The 14,759-nt window shown below is 40.2% G+C and overlaps 3 protein-coding genes across 3 annotated transcripts; 2 read left to right on the top strand and 1 right to left on the bottom strand.

Moving 5' to 3' along the window:
* The first annotated feature begins 775 nt into the window (after positions 1-775).
* On the top strand, positions 776-3,593 carry LOC108605787 (intracellular protein transport protein USO1-like). The gene is made up of 2 exons (XM_017995590.2): positions 776-987; positions 1,047-3,593. Exons 1-2 carry the CDS (start codon positions 908-910, stop codon positions 3,007-3,009), a joined length of 2,043 nt encoding a protein of 680 aa, XP_017851079.2. The 5' UTR covers positions 776-907; the 3' UTR covers positions 3,010-3,593.
* Positions 3,594-9,870: 6,277 nt separating this feature from the next.
* On the top strand, positions 9,871-11,937 carry LOC108605123 (Werner syndrome ATP-dependent helicase-like). The gene has a single exon (XM_017994686.1). The coding sequence runs from the start codon at positions 9,871-9,873 to the stop codon at positions 11,935-11,937; it is 2,067 nt and encodes a 688-aa protein (XP_017850175.1).
* Positions 11,938-12,162: 225 nt separating this feature from the next.
* LOC108605985 lies at positions 12,163-14,379 on the bottom strand. The gene is made up of 7 exons (XM_017995807.2): positions 14,190-14,379; positions 14,028-14,131; positions 13,896-13,967; positions 13,197-13,836; positions 12,721-13,129; positions 12,434-12,641; positions 12,163-12,368 (listed from the first exon to the last, which is right to left on the bottom strand). Exons 1-7 carry the CDS (start codon positions 14,278-14,280, stop codon positions 12,171-12,173), a joined length of 1,722 nt encoding a protein of 573 aa, XP_017851296.1. The 5' UTR covers positions 14,281-14,379; the 3' UTR covers positions 12,163-12,170.
* Between the last annotated feature and the right edge of the window lie 380 nt (positions 14,380-14,759).

The raw sequence follows: 14,759 nt of genomic DNA, 5'->3' as shown, positions 1-14,759 counted from the left end.
TTTAATTCAGCGCCGTTTAATTTAAGATGCTAATAATTTATCTAAACTAAGTCTTAAAAATTGCCTACTTAATTTTCATATTGTAAAATTTATAGTATTAGCGTTGATTTGATTTTTGCAGGTCTCGCTTCTTTGTTAATAATAATTATTTCATTTTTTTTTTTTGCAACGCGCACCTCCCAAATAAGAACCTGAAATCCTATTTATTATAGCCTCTGTTAAAAATTAAAACTGTATGTTTTAATATGTAAAAACTATTTTAAGTTGAGGATATACACCTAATTATTTTTGTATATTTGTATGTGTATTGAACTATTGTATTGTTTTTGCGTTATGTGAAGCGAACAGGGAAGGATGAGACGTTCTAAAAGGAAATGTGATCGATATTTAATTATAATATTATGTACCAATAATTCTAAAATAAAGTAATTCCTAAATATAGCATGCATATTGTGAAACACAAACAAAATGAAATAATAAAAATTCAATAATACGTTGGAATAAGATAAGACGATGGATAAAAATTTGCTTTAATTTAAAAAAAAAAGATCGAAACCGATAATGCGCGCGCATATTAGAATCAAATATATCGATTTAAATGACAGCCCTGGTGATCTTCGCGATTGCTTTCTGCTCGATAGTATAAAGGGGAAAGAAGCTGCGAACATAATTTTGCAAAACTCATTTGTCAACAGAAGCTTGAACCAATTTCAACAAACAAAGTTTAAGTCAAAATAAATAAATAAATTACAACTACATCAATGTGAATAATACGAAGTTCCTTTTCGTTCAAATGAACTCCATGTGAGCAAAACGGCAACTCGGCAGCAATTTTCAAATTGAAATTAACGCGTCTCTCTGGATTACGGTTATTCTCAAAGCCCTGTTATTTAATCAATATAAAGCAATGTATAAACCACGTAGAACTTCGGAGTTTCATGATGAGATTCGCGAGGATGGCGGTTTTGCAAAAACACGACAGACAAGGTAAATATGAACGCTGTGTGCGGTGAGTGCAATGTAAAATTTTGTTTAATGTTATTTAGATCGACGTTGCGCACTTCTTCGACGCCCATGAATAAAGCGGGAATGCTCAGCCAGTGGCAGCTGCAGACAAACAGTCGAGCCACTTATGGGCAGGAACGCGGCACACCAATGCGCACGGGTCCGCCAATTACTACAGCCAAGCGCAGTGCGCTTAGTTTAAGTGTGACGCCATTACGCGCGCACCAGGCCTCATCTGTTGAACGAGCGGGACCGCTGCATTCTGACAAGAAATGGGTGCAGGAGCAAACACAGATAATAAGCGAGCAACTGAACGAGATGATGCATATAAAGCCAATCGCAGGATTCTCTACAGACTTTTTCAGTCGAGGAGCCGCTTCGCTGCGCCAAATGACCAAGAAACAGTTTGTGGGAATTGTGAATTACTTTTTGCAATTCATATGGCCCAATCGCAAGATTGTGGATGACACCAAGCATGTAGAGGACATAACTAGCGCACTGGCCAAGCTTAATTATCCATATCAAGTGAATAAATCCTGGCTAATTACTCCAACCACTCAATCCTCATTTGGGCATGTGATTGTGTTGTTCGACTTCCTCAAGGATTTTGTGCCAGAGCTCACAACTGAACACGAAGCAGAGTTCCCATTTATGGAGACTAACGAGCATCCCAGCTACTTGCAGAACACGCAAGACTCTGTGATGCTATCCACTACCGCAGGCTCCACCGTGCAGCTGGACGAGGAAATTAACTCTTTGCTGTTCTCCAAATCCGCGGAATGCTTTGCTTTGTGGGATGACAACAAAAGCGATGAGTATGCGTTGCTAAAGCGCAAAATTAGCGATCAGATAGTACAACGAATTTGCGGTCTACCTGACACTGATACGCTGGACGCAGATTGTGCCAAGCTAATCGAGCAGCTGCAAGTGTTAGACAAGCAGCTGCAGGTGCCCAATAATCTGCAGGCAGAGCTACACTCGGCTCGCACTCGGGAGCAGCAATTGCAACATGAGCTGCAGACGCTGCATGGTAAAATTAAGAGCTATAAGGCACAAATAAAGGAGCTAAATGCACGCGCAGCACAGAATGCTAACAACATTAAGACGTTGCACCAGAATCTAAAGCAAGTGAAGCGGCATATAGAGACGCAGAAGTATACAGTAGAGCAGGTGGAACAGTTGCAAGTGCAGTTGGTGGACTTGAAGAACAAGACGCAATTCCATGTGCGTCAACTTAACGATTTGGGCAAGCACAGTGACAAGCAGCAAGTGCGACTCTCACGCGTTAAAAAGGAACTGCTGGACCATGTGGAAAAGTACAACAAGCAAGCACAGAACATAGCGCTGGACTCGGACATTGACAAAACCATAGAGCTCAAGCAGCTGGTGTTGATGTTATCGTTCCCGCCGCAGCTGGAGAGCATACAGGACTGTCGCCAGCGTCTGACCAAACTGTCGGCTCTGCTAAAGCAGCACAATCTGCAATTGAAGGAGCGACTGCGCCAACTGGAGCTCTACTATAACGAAAGAATGTCTAATAATGAACAACTTGAAGCACGTTTGACCAGCAGCAAGGCGCTACTAAAGACTCAAGAGCAGCAGCTGGCCGAATTGCAGCAAATGCGCAAGGCGAAGGCGAGCAAATGGCAACAGTATCTGCAGCAGCTAAACGACCGCAAAGCGCAGCAGGCTACGTCCATTATAAAGCTGCAACAGCAGAATGATGAGTTGACACGCCAGCTGGAGTCCTTGAAAAAAAATAATTTAGGTATTGTCAGTGCTGGTGAGCTGCGGCAGCAGGAACAGTTGAAGGCCAAGGACAAGTACATCAAGGAGCAGACAGCGCTGCTGTCGGAAATCGAGGATAAGGCACAGCAGCTGAGGATGGCCATGGAGCAGAACGAAAAGCTGCTGAACAAGGCTGAAGAGCTCTTGGACAGCATTCAGCTGACTCCATACAAAGATCAGCTAGCTGACATGTTCAATAAGAAGAAAGAATCCTAATTGCATATACAAGCAGCTGACCAGGGGTAAAGAGCTCTTGGGCAGCATTTCGCTATCTTCATGCCAAGATTAGTATACAGATACAATTACAGTTTGAGCTGCAAACACTGCATGCTACGATTAAGAGCCATAAGTATCGGATAAAGGAGCCAAATACATGCTGAATTCATCACAATATGAAGAAACAAGGCTAATTGCATTTACATACATATTATCAACTTTTAATTTTCGTATAAGGAAACTTTGCAGATAAGCTAATTACATTTGTTTTTTTTTTTATATCAATAGTATTTATGATTATGCTGAATATATACATGAATTTGTTAATAAGTTTTATGTTAAATTCTTGTCTTGTGCTTATCAGCTTTGGGCTATCGGCAAATATCATTAGGTGTGAGAGAGATAGGTTCCGAGAGAGCGAGAGTATGGCAAGCTTAAGAGCAACCTCGGCGCGTGCTTCTCTTCTCTTAAGTGTGCTAACTGCATATTGTACATATTGGCGTCTCGCTCACACTTGTGTTAGTTACAAATTGCACATGGATTGATATAACTTCATACTGTGTTGGTTTCTTCTTATTGTAGTCGCGTCCTCGAATATGCACTGTCTATAATAAATACAAACAAATATACAACATACGTATAATAATAGTAAACATAATTTTTAGCAAATTTGAGTAACGCAATTAAGTAAACACAGTGAGAAATGGATGCGTATTGAATTAAATTAAAGTGAGCTAATTTAGAGTTGAATGTTTCTGCTGTTTTTTTACAGTGTTAAAGACATCGCCGCTGCTGCGGTCGACAGAGAGCGCTACATTGCCGCCACAGCCGGCGCGCAGTGACTGAGATTGTGTGGTTGCTGCAGTTGCCTGTTCCACCTTGTTCAGCAGCTCAGCCTCACGGCCAATCTCTATGATACCTTGCGGTTGCTGCGTTGCCAGTTGCTTTGGCATTATCCTCGCAGATGGGTCTGGCCATGTGTATGCTATATCCAGTTCGGCTTCGTCTTTATGATTCTTCAATGTAACTGAGATCTCTTGGGTGGCCTGGCTATCAACAGCCTCGTCAATGTGGCCAAGTCCATTGCTGTCGTCAGCGCCACTCCTTTCGCTTGCGCCAGCAGCGCTGTTGGCAGGCGCTGTGGTTATTGATGACCACAAGCTGGAGAAGGCCCCCTGGGCCTGAGAAATGGTACCGCCTACGGCACGGCTTGTGGTGTTTACGGCTTGATTGATTTTGCGTCCGCTTTCGCTGTTCTGCATGGTGCTGTCAGTCAGAGAGAGAAAGCTTGTTGCAATCACTAGCACGATATTCAGCTTCAGCTTCATGTCCGCCACGGAGAGCGTGGCGGCGAAGGGATGTCCGGCGGGCAGCGCGTCAAACATTTTTATTGTTGTTAATTGTTAATGCCACGCCCACATAAAATGGTATAAAACATCCCAATCGGATGTGCTATAACTTCGCAAAGCTTGAAATTAAACAAAAAGTAGCTCTTCAGCATTGGTTTTATTGCCATAACTTTGTCAAAAGAATTTGTTGAATGATCAAACACAAAAGCATATGTTTATTTACAATCTTATGAGTGAATTAAGCCAAAAAACTCTACAGTCCGATCATTTTTGGCTGAGAAATAGCTTCTCAAAGTTTGAAACTGATATGAAATGAAAACGGCATCATTTTTGGCAAAAATTTACAGGGGTTACATCACGTTTTTTGCCAAAAAACCGAAAATCTTACAATTTTCAAATTTGAATGCAGTTTAATTGAGATGCATCTCACGAGTCTAACGAGGCATAAAACTCTGAAATCGGACGCCATTTCGCTGAATTACGGCTTATCAAAGTGCGATATTTCACAAAAAATTCTCTTGTTTGTTAACTATTTTGTTCATAACTTCGACAAATAATTTTTAAACCATACATGCATATACACATTTGAATTGTATTTGCAACGCCAACATAAAATGGTACAACACAGTTCAATGGGATTTTTCTTCGCTGAGCTACAACCTCTCAAAGCTTGAACATCGCAACCGCTTGAAATTGATGTAACAACTTTTAGTTATTGATGTAGCACTATTTGTTCCTCCAATTAAGATCGTCGCTCGCTGCTGTCTGCCAATGAGAAAACACTTACCTTACTTACCTTGTCTGTCCACCATACTTACCTACGCCTATTATCCAGCTTTCAGTTATACCCAATTCAAATTGAACTGTTACATTCAACTTGAACTTAGTTCTTTTATTAATTCGGTCAACACAACCATTGGTTGTTGATGTAAAAACGTTAGCAACAAACGTTAATTTGTACATCAGCAAAAATTGGTTGTTTGTTTGTACATCAACAACCATTAGTTGCTTGTTTTGTACATCAACAAACCATTGGAGTTTAATTGTAATCAACAAACCCAAATGTTGTTTCTTTGTACATCAGTTGTTGTCATTAGTTGTTTGTTTGTACATCAACAACCAAAGGTTGTTAGTTTGTATCATCAACAACCATTGATTGTTTCTTTGTACATCAACAACCATTGGTTGTTTGTTTGTACATCAACATTTCAAGATTGTGATGTACGTTAACAAAACGTTGCTTTGATTGTTGATGAACAATACAATCTATCTTTGTTTTATGTGCAATTCATAAATAATAAGATCAAAAAAAGAAAAGAAAAAAAAACACAAATACAAAAAAAATGTTTTACAGCAAAATTTATAACAAACATAAGCGTTTTTAACAACTAAAAAATTAATTCTCAATACAACTTCGCTGCAATGCAAACACAAAAACAACAGCAACAACTGAAACAACAACAACAACAAGCGCAACAGCAACAACAACAACAGTCACAACCAGAACAACAACAACAACAACAACAGCAACAACAACATTGTAGTCGTAGTTGTCATTGCTGCGGTTCTTGTTGTTGTAGTCGTAGTTGTTATTGTTGCTGCTGTTGCTTTATTATTTTATTGTAATTTAAAAGCGGATAACAGATAAGTAAGAGATCTAAGAAAATGTCGCCCTCTAGTACATGTCTACATATATTATTTATTGTCAATTAGTTTTATGTATAATTAATTATATTTAATATGCAATATTTATACAAATTTATGTAATTATTTTTATAACAAATGTTGGTCTTAATAATAATAATGAACAATAAACAGAAATGAATACAAATAAAGAGACAAATTGTTGTTTATTATAACTTAAAAGGTAAGCATAAAGTGATGCGATCCTGTTAACAGCTGACGCTGCTTTCCGGACACAGTTGCTTGAGGTAAAGACAGCGTTAGGAGCTACGCTTGGGCAGGCTCCGGATGATGACGTGTCCGATGCTTAATGTAATCAATGAAGACGAATTTTTCAAAGCATCTAGCTTTTAAAGCCTGTAACGCAGCCTTTTTACACCATTTTATGTTTGGGTCAATTAAATTGAGTGTAATAATGTATGATTAAGCAATTATTTGGCGCAGTTATGAAGAAAAGAGTTAACAAGACAAATTTGTGTGCAATTTCAAGCTTTGATAAGCGAAATTGCGTCTGATTTCAGTTTCATGCCTTGTTGGAATTGTGAGATGCATCTAAACAACAAACTGCATTCAAATTTGGAAGTTTTAAAATTTTCTAAATTTTGTCAAAAAAACGTGATGTTACCCCTTTGAATTTTTTGCCAAAAATGATGGCCGTCCTTCATTTCATTGAGTCAGCTATTCTAACTTTGAGTAAGCTATATCTCAGCCAAAAATGATCGGACTGCAAGAGTTATATTAGCCTTCATTTACTCATGAGCTTCTTAATAAACATATTCTGTTGTGTTTGATTGATAGAAAAATTGTTTTGACTAAGTTATGGTAATAAAACTAATGCTGCAGTCTGACTTTTTGTTTATTTTCGAACTTTGAGAAGCTATAACTCAGCCAAAAATGATCGGACTGAAGAGCTGAGATTGTAAATAAATGCTGTTTAGTGTGATTGATAAAAAAATTCTTTACACCATGTTATTCCAAGAAAATTAATGCTGTAGAGCTACTTTTTATATAATTTCAAGCTTTGCGAAGCCATAACTCAGCCAAAAAAAATCCAATCCAAATCTATTTGTTGGCGTGGAAAGCACAATAAAAATGAGCATAGAAATGTATGATATAAAAATTATTTGGCGAAGTTGTGCACAGAATAGTAAACAAGCAAGACAATTTTCTGTAAAATATCGCACTTTTATATTCCGTAATTCAGCAAAACGGAGTCCGATTTAAGAGTTTAATGCTTTTTTGGACTCGTGAGATGCATCTCAATTAAACTGCTTTAAAATTTGTTAGTGTTATTACCCCTTGCTTAAACTTCAAAAATGCGAAAATTTTCAACGTTGAAAAAATCCCAAATGTAATGATGAAACTTTGTTTTTAACATTAATACGCGTATGACACAACAAACATTAAATAATGGGATGATATTTAAAAAAGGTATGGCTAAAAAACCAATTCAGCCAACTTGCTTACATCAGTAACAAAAGGTTGTTACATCAATAACAAAAGATTCGTGTTGTTCAAACTTTGAAAGGCTGCAACCCAGTGACAAAGGAAAGGACCTGGCAAACATAAAAGCAAAGGAAGCTGCTCGAAAAACAAAACCTAAACATAATTGTCAGCGAGTTAAATAAAACAATTGTTTTTTTTATGTATATGCATATACCTAAAGGCTTTATTTTAGAAATTCTCTTATGGTAACAATAAATGATAGATCGAAGCTAAATCGGATCTTTTATTCAGTTTAAATAATTTAAAGTATTACTCTCTCACACACTAACGCACACACAAACAGATCACATACGTACAAAAACCAAGTTCTTGAAGGCTAATAATGATTCTCAATCGTTTCGAATCGCAGATTCTACGATCAATAATGCAATGACAATTTAAGAGAAAATAAAAATATACAATGTATTTGTTGTATAAGTGTATGTGGTATATGTAAATATTCTCAACATTCATAATTCGATATTTGTTTTCTTATGCTTATAAATATATTTTCAATGTTTAACAGCAACAATTGAATTTCTCTTTATGTGTAAATATATCTCTGTGCTTAACGAGCTAATTCACAATTATATATCCGTTGATTTAAAAAAGACTCGTAACAATGTTGTTAACTTTAAAGGCTTACTTGGATTAGAAAGCGTTTCATTGCTTGCACACAATGTTTAGCTTTGTCTTTGTCTTTTTATATTCATTTACTCTTCAACATTTGTGTTTGCTTTTGTTTCTGTTTGCTTTAATCTACCCTTGAATCTGTTTGTATAGTTTTCAACTCTAGCTGTATATATATATATATATTTTATATACTCTATGCTTAACTAAAACTTAACTCGTATACATATATGTAACTACTATATGTATACTTTTTTTGTTGTTGTTGTTGTTTATTCTTTTACTTTTTGTTGCTTTCTCGCAGCTTTCTTCGCGACACTACGAAGTGTTTGGGGACTTTATCTGTTTATAATTAATATGTGAAATATCTTAAGCCGTTAGTCGGCTATGATATTTAATGGAATATGCATTGTGTCATCATTTTTGGGATTATCGTAACCAAAGCTGTTCCCTCTTTAATCTGACTCTGATCTCGTGTATTCTTGAAATGCGTTTGTTACTCTTGCTCACTGGCAGGATCTTTCAAGTTGAGTTGTAGTTTCAGTCATCACTCCTTGCCTGACCGCTACCACCTGCTCCTGCTCCGCCTCCACCTCCACCCATCTGTGAAATCGATGCGACTCAAAAGATCCAGCAATACGCCACAGCGATCGGCGATTGGGCTAAGCGCTGGAACATCGGCATTAACAGCAACAGCAATAAGAAAAACACCGCCACGCATAACGATTGATGGGAGTCCTGTGCTGCAGACCAACTTGGCGAAGTACCTCGGCGTAACACTGGACCGGAGGCTTAACTTCTCAAAGCATGTGACAGCTTTGAGAATTCGTTTACGAGCTGCAGTAGCCAAACATTTTTGCCTACTCAAACTCAAAAAGTAAACTGACACTCGGCAACAAGATAACGATATCTGCCAAATCTGTGGCATCACATGTGATAGCCAGATTAAGAGAGTTCAGGCGGCTCAAAATCGAACTCTAAGGCTGATCACTGGATGCGAGTGGTACATCCGCAACAATATGCTGCACAATGATCTAAACCTATCAACCGTGTTCGAGGAGATCAACAAGCACTCCAGCCGATATAACGACAGGCTCACCCGTCATCGGAACAGACTGGCGAAGGTCTTGTGGCCAGTGAGTCCCCGGCGTGGAGGCTGAAAAGACGCCAGCCAAGAGACATGATGACTCGCTCCCCTAGATGTCGGATTTAAATTGAATACAAATTGTGATTGTTAATTGTGATATATAGTCTATTGTTAATTGTTTAACATTTGCACAGTGATAAAGCTAGACTTAGGACTAGCCGGCGCGCCCACATGGGTTGAATTAAAAGCCAAAAAGGCTATAAAGGGGCATTTGGTATACCCCGTATGCCTTAATAAAGTATTTATAAAAAAAAAAATTCAAAACCGATAAATTAGTGATTAAAATACTGTGGTCTTCAGCTGGTGCCATTCTGTCGTTATGCAGCACTCTTTGTTTTATTTTCTGTAGAAATATTTGAAAGTGAGCAAGTGTAAGAACATACATATGTATGTATTTAAATTCACCTGCAGTTGTAGCTGACTGGTTAATTAAACACATGTCTACAAACAAATAAATACAAAGCTTTACATGTGAGTAGCATAAAACACTGTTTGATTGCTGTTAGAAGTATTGTTATCACACGTGCGTTTTACAGATTGTTCAACGGGTTAAATATTTCTAGTCGCATGTTTATGCTGCCCAAGTCTAAGAAGTACATTAGCTGCCTGAATCGGCACTTTGGTCTGTCCAGCTTTAAGCCACTGCAATGGCAAATCATAAACGCCTTGATAGAGCAACGCGACAGAGATCTGTGCGCTGTGATAGCCACTGGTTATGGCAAGTCGTTAACCTATCAATATCCCGCGTTTTATTTAAACAAAGTGGTCTTTGTCGTATCGCCACTGATTGCTTTAATGGAGGATCAAGTAGCTGCATTAAATCGCAGCTCGGAGTGTGCTTGCTTGCTGGGCACAGCGCAGGAGGATCGCGCAATCAAGCAGCGCATACTTGCCTTGCAGTTCAAAGTAGTGTACGCAACGCCGGAGTACATAACACGTGGAAATGGACTGAAGCTGTTGCGCGACTTAGGCCGCAAGCTGGCATTGATTGCTGTTGACGAGGCGCACTGCATCTCCAAGTGGGGCCACGAGTTCCGACCGGCCTATCGCCAGCTGAGCCAGCTTAGAGTCACGCTGCCCCAAGTGCCGTTGTTGGCATTGACCGGTACAGCCACTAAGCGTGTGCGCGTGGACATATGCGAGCAGCTGGGCATGCGTAAGCCACTAATACTCAGCAGCTGTCTGGATCGTCCCAATCTGGAGTTGACAGTGCGCGCCAAGGGTGCACAGATTGGCAGCGACTTGCAGCCTTATCTTAGCTGGGCCCAGGAGGCCGCTGGTTCGGTTATCATCTACAACAATACCATACGCGAAACGGAGCACATGGCGAAGCAGTTAAGCAAGCTTGGCTGGACCTGCCACAGCTACCATAGCAAGCTGCCGCTTGAGCAGAAGCGACGCCATCAGCAGGACTTTAGCTCTGATCGCGTGCGTCTTATTGCAGCCACAACAGCATTTGGTCTGGGCATTGACAAGCCCAATGTCCGTCTTGTGCTGCACTACGGTGCACCCAGCGACATGGAACGCTACTATCAAGAAATCGGACGTGCCGGTCGCGATGGTCTGCCCGCCAAATGTGTCCTCTTCTATGGCGACTCAGATGCTGCCACGCATCAGCGTCTGCAGCAAAGTCAGCCGCTATCAGCGCAGCGTAGCGAGGAACTGCAGACTCTGGCCAAAGCTATGCAGACATACATCCAGAGCAACGATTGTCGACGTCGCTTTATACTCAACTACTTTGATGATCAAGCAACGTTGGCAGTTCTGCCCGCATTGAGGTCCAAGTGCTGCGACAATTGCCGCAAGGCACGACAACTGAAAAAGAGCTCACAGACGTTGCCTCCGGCTAAGCAGATGGATGTGAGTACTGAAGCGCGTCTGCTGCTGTGTATGTTGCGTGAGCTGGGCGGGCGTCTGGGCCTGGGTAAGCTTATACTAGCACTGCGTGGCTCTCGCAGCAAAAAGATCAGCAACCAGGGTCGAGTGCACGAGCATTTTGGAGCTGGCGCACACAGATCAGTTGCCTGGTATAAGCTCTTGGCTGAGCATCTAAAAACCGAAGGTTACATTAAAGATGAATATCAAAAGAGCGCCAAGTGTGCCTTTGGCTTTATTATGCCACAGGTGACACTCAAGGGCTGCTGCTGGCTGGATGAGCAGAAGCCTGAAGCTATTATAATCGAACCAACTGCACGACTGGCAAAGCTGCCGCCAAAACATTTAAATAAACGCAGGTGCCAAACTCAGACACAGTCAGAGACGCTTGACTGGGGCTCTGATCTGGAGTTAGATCTAACTGAGCTGGATGCCATTGAAAAGGGTGAGCGACAGCAGGCAGAGCAGCAAACAAATGCCTGTTTCTGGGGACCCGACCTTGATGACATTGACTTTAAGCAAATCGATGAGGCTGTGGCCAAGCAGGCCAACCAAACTAAAACCGTTACGTCTTCAACACATGATCTCGAGTTGCTGCTGGCGGATTGCCAACAGATTTTGCACGAAGAACAGGAGGAGACGGCTCGTACTTTAAAAGCGCGCAAACGCATCTGGCAATTCCTAGAAGCAAGCTATGAGAAACGTCCTTTGATACCAAAGTACAAATACAAAAAGTTATCTAAGACAGCAGTCAGATAATCTGCAACCATGTTACTTACTGTATATAATGTATATATAGAGCAAATTATGTTAAATCTTTAGGAAAATGCCTTTCATATTGAATATGATAATTGTTAAATTTGTTTATTAGTCTGAATTATATTTTTATACTTGAACAGACTTGATTTAAGTTCAAAATTAAAATGAATGCAATGTTTATTTCAAAATATTCATATGATAAATATAATATTTTTTACCTCTGTATATTCTGTCTATGGCTGTGCTCCATCATTTGGCAGATTATTGCCATCGGCTGTGGGCGGACGACTCTCGCAGCTATCCTCACCACTGCTGGTGGTTGAAGCACCTTCTTCTGGTGACGTTTTAGCCGCCTCGTCTGCCTCCTGCAGATTATCCTGTGCACTTGCGTTCGCCTGTCCGCTGTCTTCGGCGTCAGCTCCCTTCTTATTCTATATAAATACAAATTGTTTATTGATTTACAATTTAAACGGTAATTTGTTTGTGCAAGGCAAACCTTTTTGCGTTTCTTGGGCTTTTCGGCCTTAACCGCGTGTAGTTCTGCTTCTTCTTGCAACGCCGACTTATAATTGGGTGGGAAAAACTTGCCGGCTTCCTTGTGACCTTCAACAGAGTTTGGACTTACATAATTGGGACCATATTCCATCAGCAATTGTATCGTCTGACTCTGACTTTTATTGACTTTGAGCACTATTTTATCGGTGCTTGGTTGGAAATAGAAGAAAAGTGCAACTTTATTGCAACAAATTAACAGGTCAAGTAATTTTGATCGTCCCTACTTACGGCACATAGGTCTTGGCATTGTATTTGTCCACAGAATTAGCAATGAAAGCAGCTGTCTCAGTGTCATCGCTGGTAAAGAATCCATATAGCGGTATATCATCGCGGCAACTGTCCACAAGATTCATTAGATCCTTTTTCTTATAGGCGTCAAATGTCATTATAATATGGGGTGGCTCCGGCGAAGGGTCTGGTGGCAGAAATCCCGTAGTTTGTCCACGAAAATACGTATAAATGAGCGCCGCATGTGTGCGCTGATCTGTGGGCACCCATATGGGTGGAACTTTTATAAGCTTGAATTGCTGTGCATCCTCCTTGTCAGGCGAATCCTTTGATGCTGTACGCTGCTCCTCACTGCTTCCTCCAGCTGCAGTTTCTGTTGCTTCAGAGTGTTCCTCGCTTGCTGATTTTTCTACATAAATAGAAACATACACATTTTAAACATAACAAATAAATCGTAAAATTTTGAATATGCTTACCCTTCACTTTAACTACCACACTGACCTCCAAGGGTATTATTAGCGGGGGTAAAATCGTTTCCTCCTCATTGAACTCATCGGGTGGCTTGATATTCTCCTTGGTCAACTCAATTTCATACTGCTTTAATACACTAGTCGGTGTGCCCAGAGACTCCTCTACCTTCCAGAAACACATGAGCAGCTCCTTATCATATAGATACTCTATTACTTCGCTGGGCAAAGGATTTTCCGCCGCAAAATTAACGGTATTGAAATCACTTTGAGTAATTGCAAATACTTTGCGATCTTTACATTGAATTTTCAATGGATCCGCTGGTTCAGAAAGCTTTTTGAACATATCACGATTCACCTGCGGGCCAAATACGGTTATGCCAATATCTGGCAAGTTCTCTATTATGGTATCTGTGACAAATCTCAAATACTCGATGCGCTTCTTTTTCGAATCCTCCAATTCAATACGTTCCGCCAGCGCAAGAGCTTCATTCTTAATACGCAACTGTTCCAGCTCTATGGGCTGCAGCTCTGTTATTTCGTAGCTAATATGGGGCTCCTTGGCAATAGTCAGCTCGAGCTCTTTGGTTATCAAGGCAACCAGCTTGGGCACATCCGTGCCAAACATTATATTTATGGCTTTGCCATTCTAAAAACAGTTATCATTCAAAACGATTGTTTACAAATAAAAATTTAAAATTAACGTACTGCAACAAACATCCAAGTGGGCTCACTTTTTTTATTGAAACGCTGCAGATGGGATATGGAGCCAGCTTTGCACTGGAATCCAATATAAATAAATATATTTGAGTATATATAATTTTAAAGAAGGGTACTTACAATAGCCAATTGCAAGTTGTCGCCACCAAGCTCGAGCTTGATCTTACGCAGGCTACCCACCATGCCCAAGCATGGTCCACACCACTCGGAGTATATATCCAGGACTGCATGAATCTAGGCTTTAAGAATCATACTTTTCAATTAACTATGCTATGGACATACCGAGCAAACCAGGTCGCTGCAGAAACTTTTCAAACTCCTCGTCGCTGCTGATGTCCGCTTGAAGCTGCTGCACTCCTCCTTTCTTTGCCATTTCTTGCCAAAATGATACACATTAGTCATTGTGCGAGTCAACAGTCAAAGGTCAATCCAAGTGACATTGTATTAATTATTGATTAAACTTTTGGCAAGAGGCGCCAGGTCAGGTTGTCAGGTTAAACAAGAAATCCAGAAATTCGTAACAGGTTCCATATAGCCAGGGCTAACAGGTTCCTATAGTCCAGGGCTCGGCCAAGCTACAACCGACAATAAACTCGCCACAAGTTCCCCCCCCCCCCCCTATTGCTCGCAAACACAGATAGAAAAAATAAAAAAAATCAATATATATATGGTTTGCATGTTGTTGGCGGCACTTGTATGGTGGCAAAGACCCATTCCATTAATTGTTAGTGTACATAATACATAAGTTTTGTAATTTGATAGCATACCATTACTTAGATCAAAAAGTAGTTGGTTGTTTTTTGGTTTTTAAAGATCTTTAAATTTAGTATCCAGTGCAAAAACGCATAACAT

This window comes from Drosophila busckii, chromosome X (genome assembly GCF_011750605.1).
Source record: "Drosophila busckii strain San Diego stock center, stock number 13000-0081.31 chromosome X, ASM1175060v1, whole genome shotgun sequence".
Lineage (NCBI taxonomy): Eukaryota > Metazoa > Arthropoda > Insecta > Diptera > Drosophilidae > Drosophila > Drosophila busckii.
Note: the sequence above shows the minus strand (reverse complement) of the source record. Positions and strands in the feature narration are given on the sequence as shown.

What these genes read in the sequence shown, in the direction of transcription:
- LOC108605985 (XM_017995807.2), bottom strand. Translation starts at nt 14,280, where the DNA reads ATGGCAAAGAAAGGAGGAGTGCAGCAGCTTCAAGCGGACATCAGCAGC. An exon ending in ACAACTTGCAATTGGCTATT is followed by an intron (nt 13,968 to 14,027) that starts GTAAGTACCCTT and finishes ATTGGATTCCAG; the next exon opens with TGCAAAGCTGGCTCCATATC. An exon ending in AATGCCAAGACCTATGTGCC is followed by an intron (nt 12,642 to 12,720) that starts GTAAGTAGGGAC and finishes TTTCCAACCAAG; the next exon opens with CACCGATAAAATAGTGCTCA.
- LOC108605123 (XM_017994686.1), top strand. Translation starts at nt 9,871, where the DNA reads ATGTTTATGCTGCCCAAGTCTAAGAAGTACATTAGCTGCCTGAATCGG.
- LOC108605787 (XM_017995590.2), top strand. Translation starts at nt 908, where the DNA reads ATGTATAAACCACGTAGAACTTCGGAGTTTCATGATGAGATTCGCGAG. An exon ending in GCAAAAACACGACAGACAAG is followed by an intron (nt 988 to 1,046) that starts GTAAATATGAAC and finishes AATGTTATTTAG; the next exon opens with ATCGACGTTGCGCACTTCTT.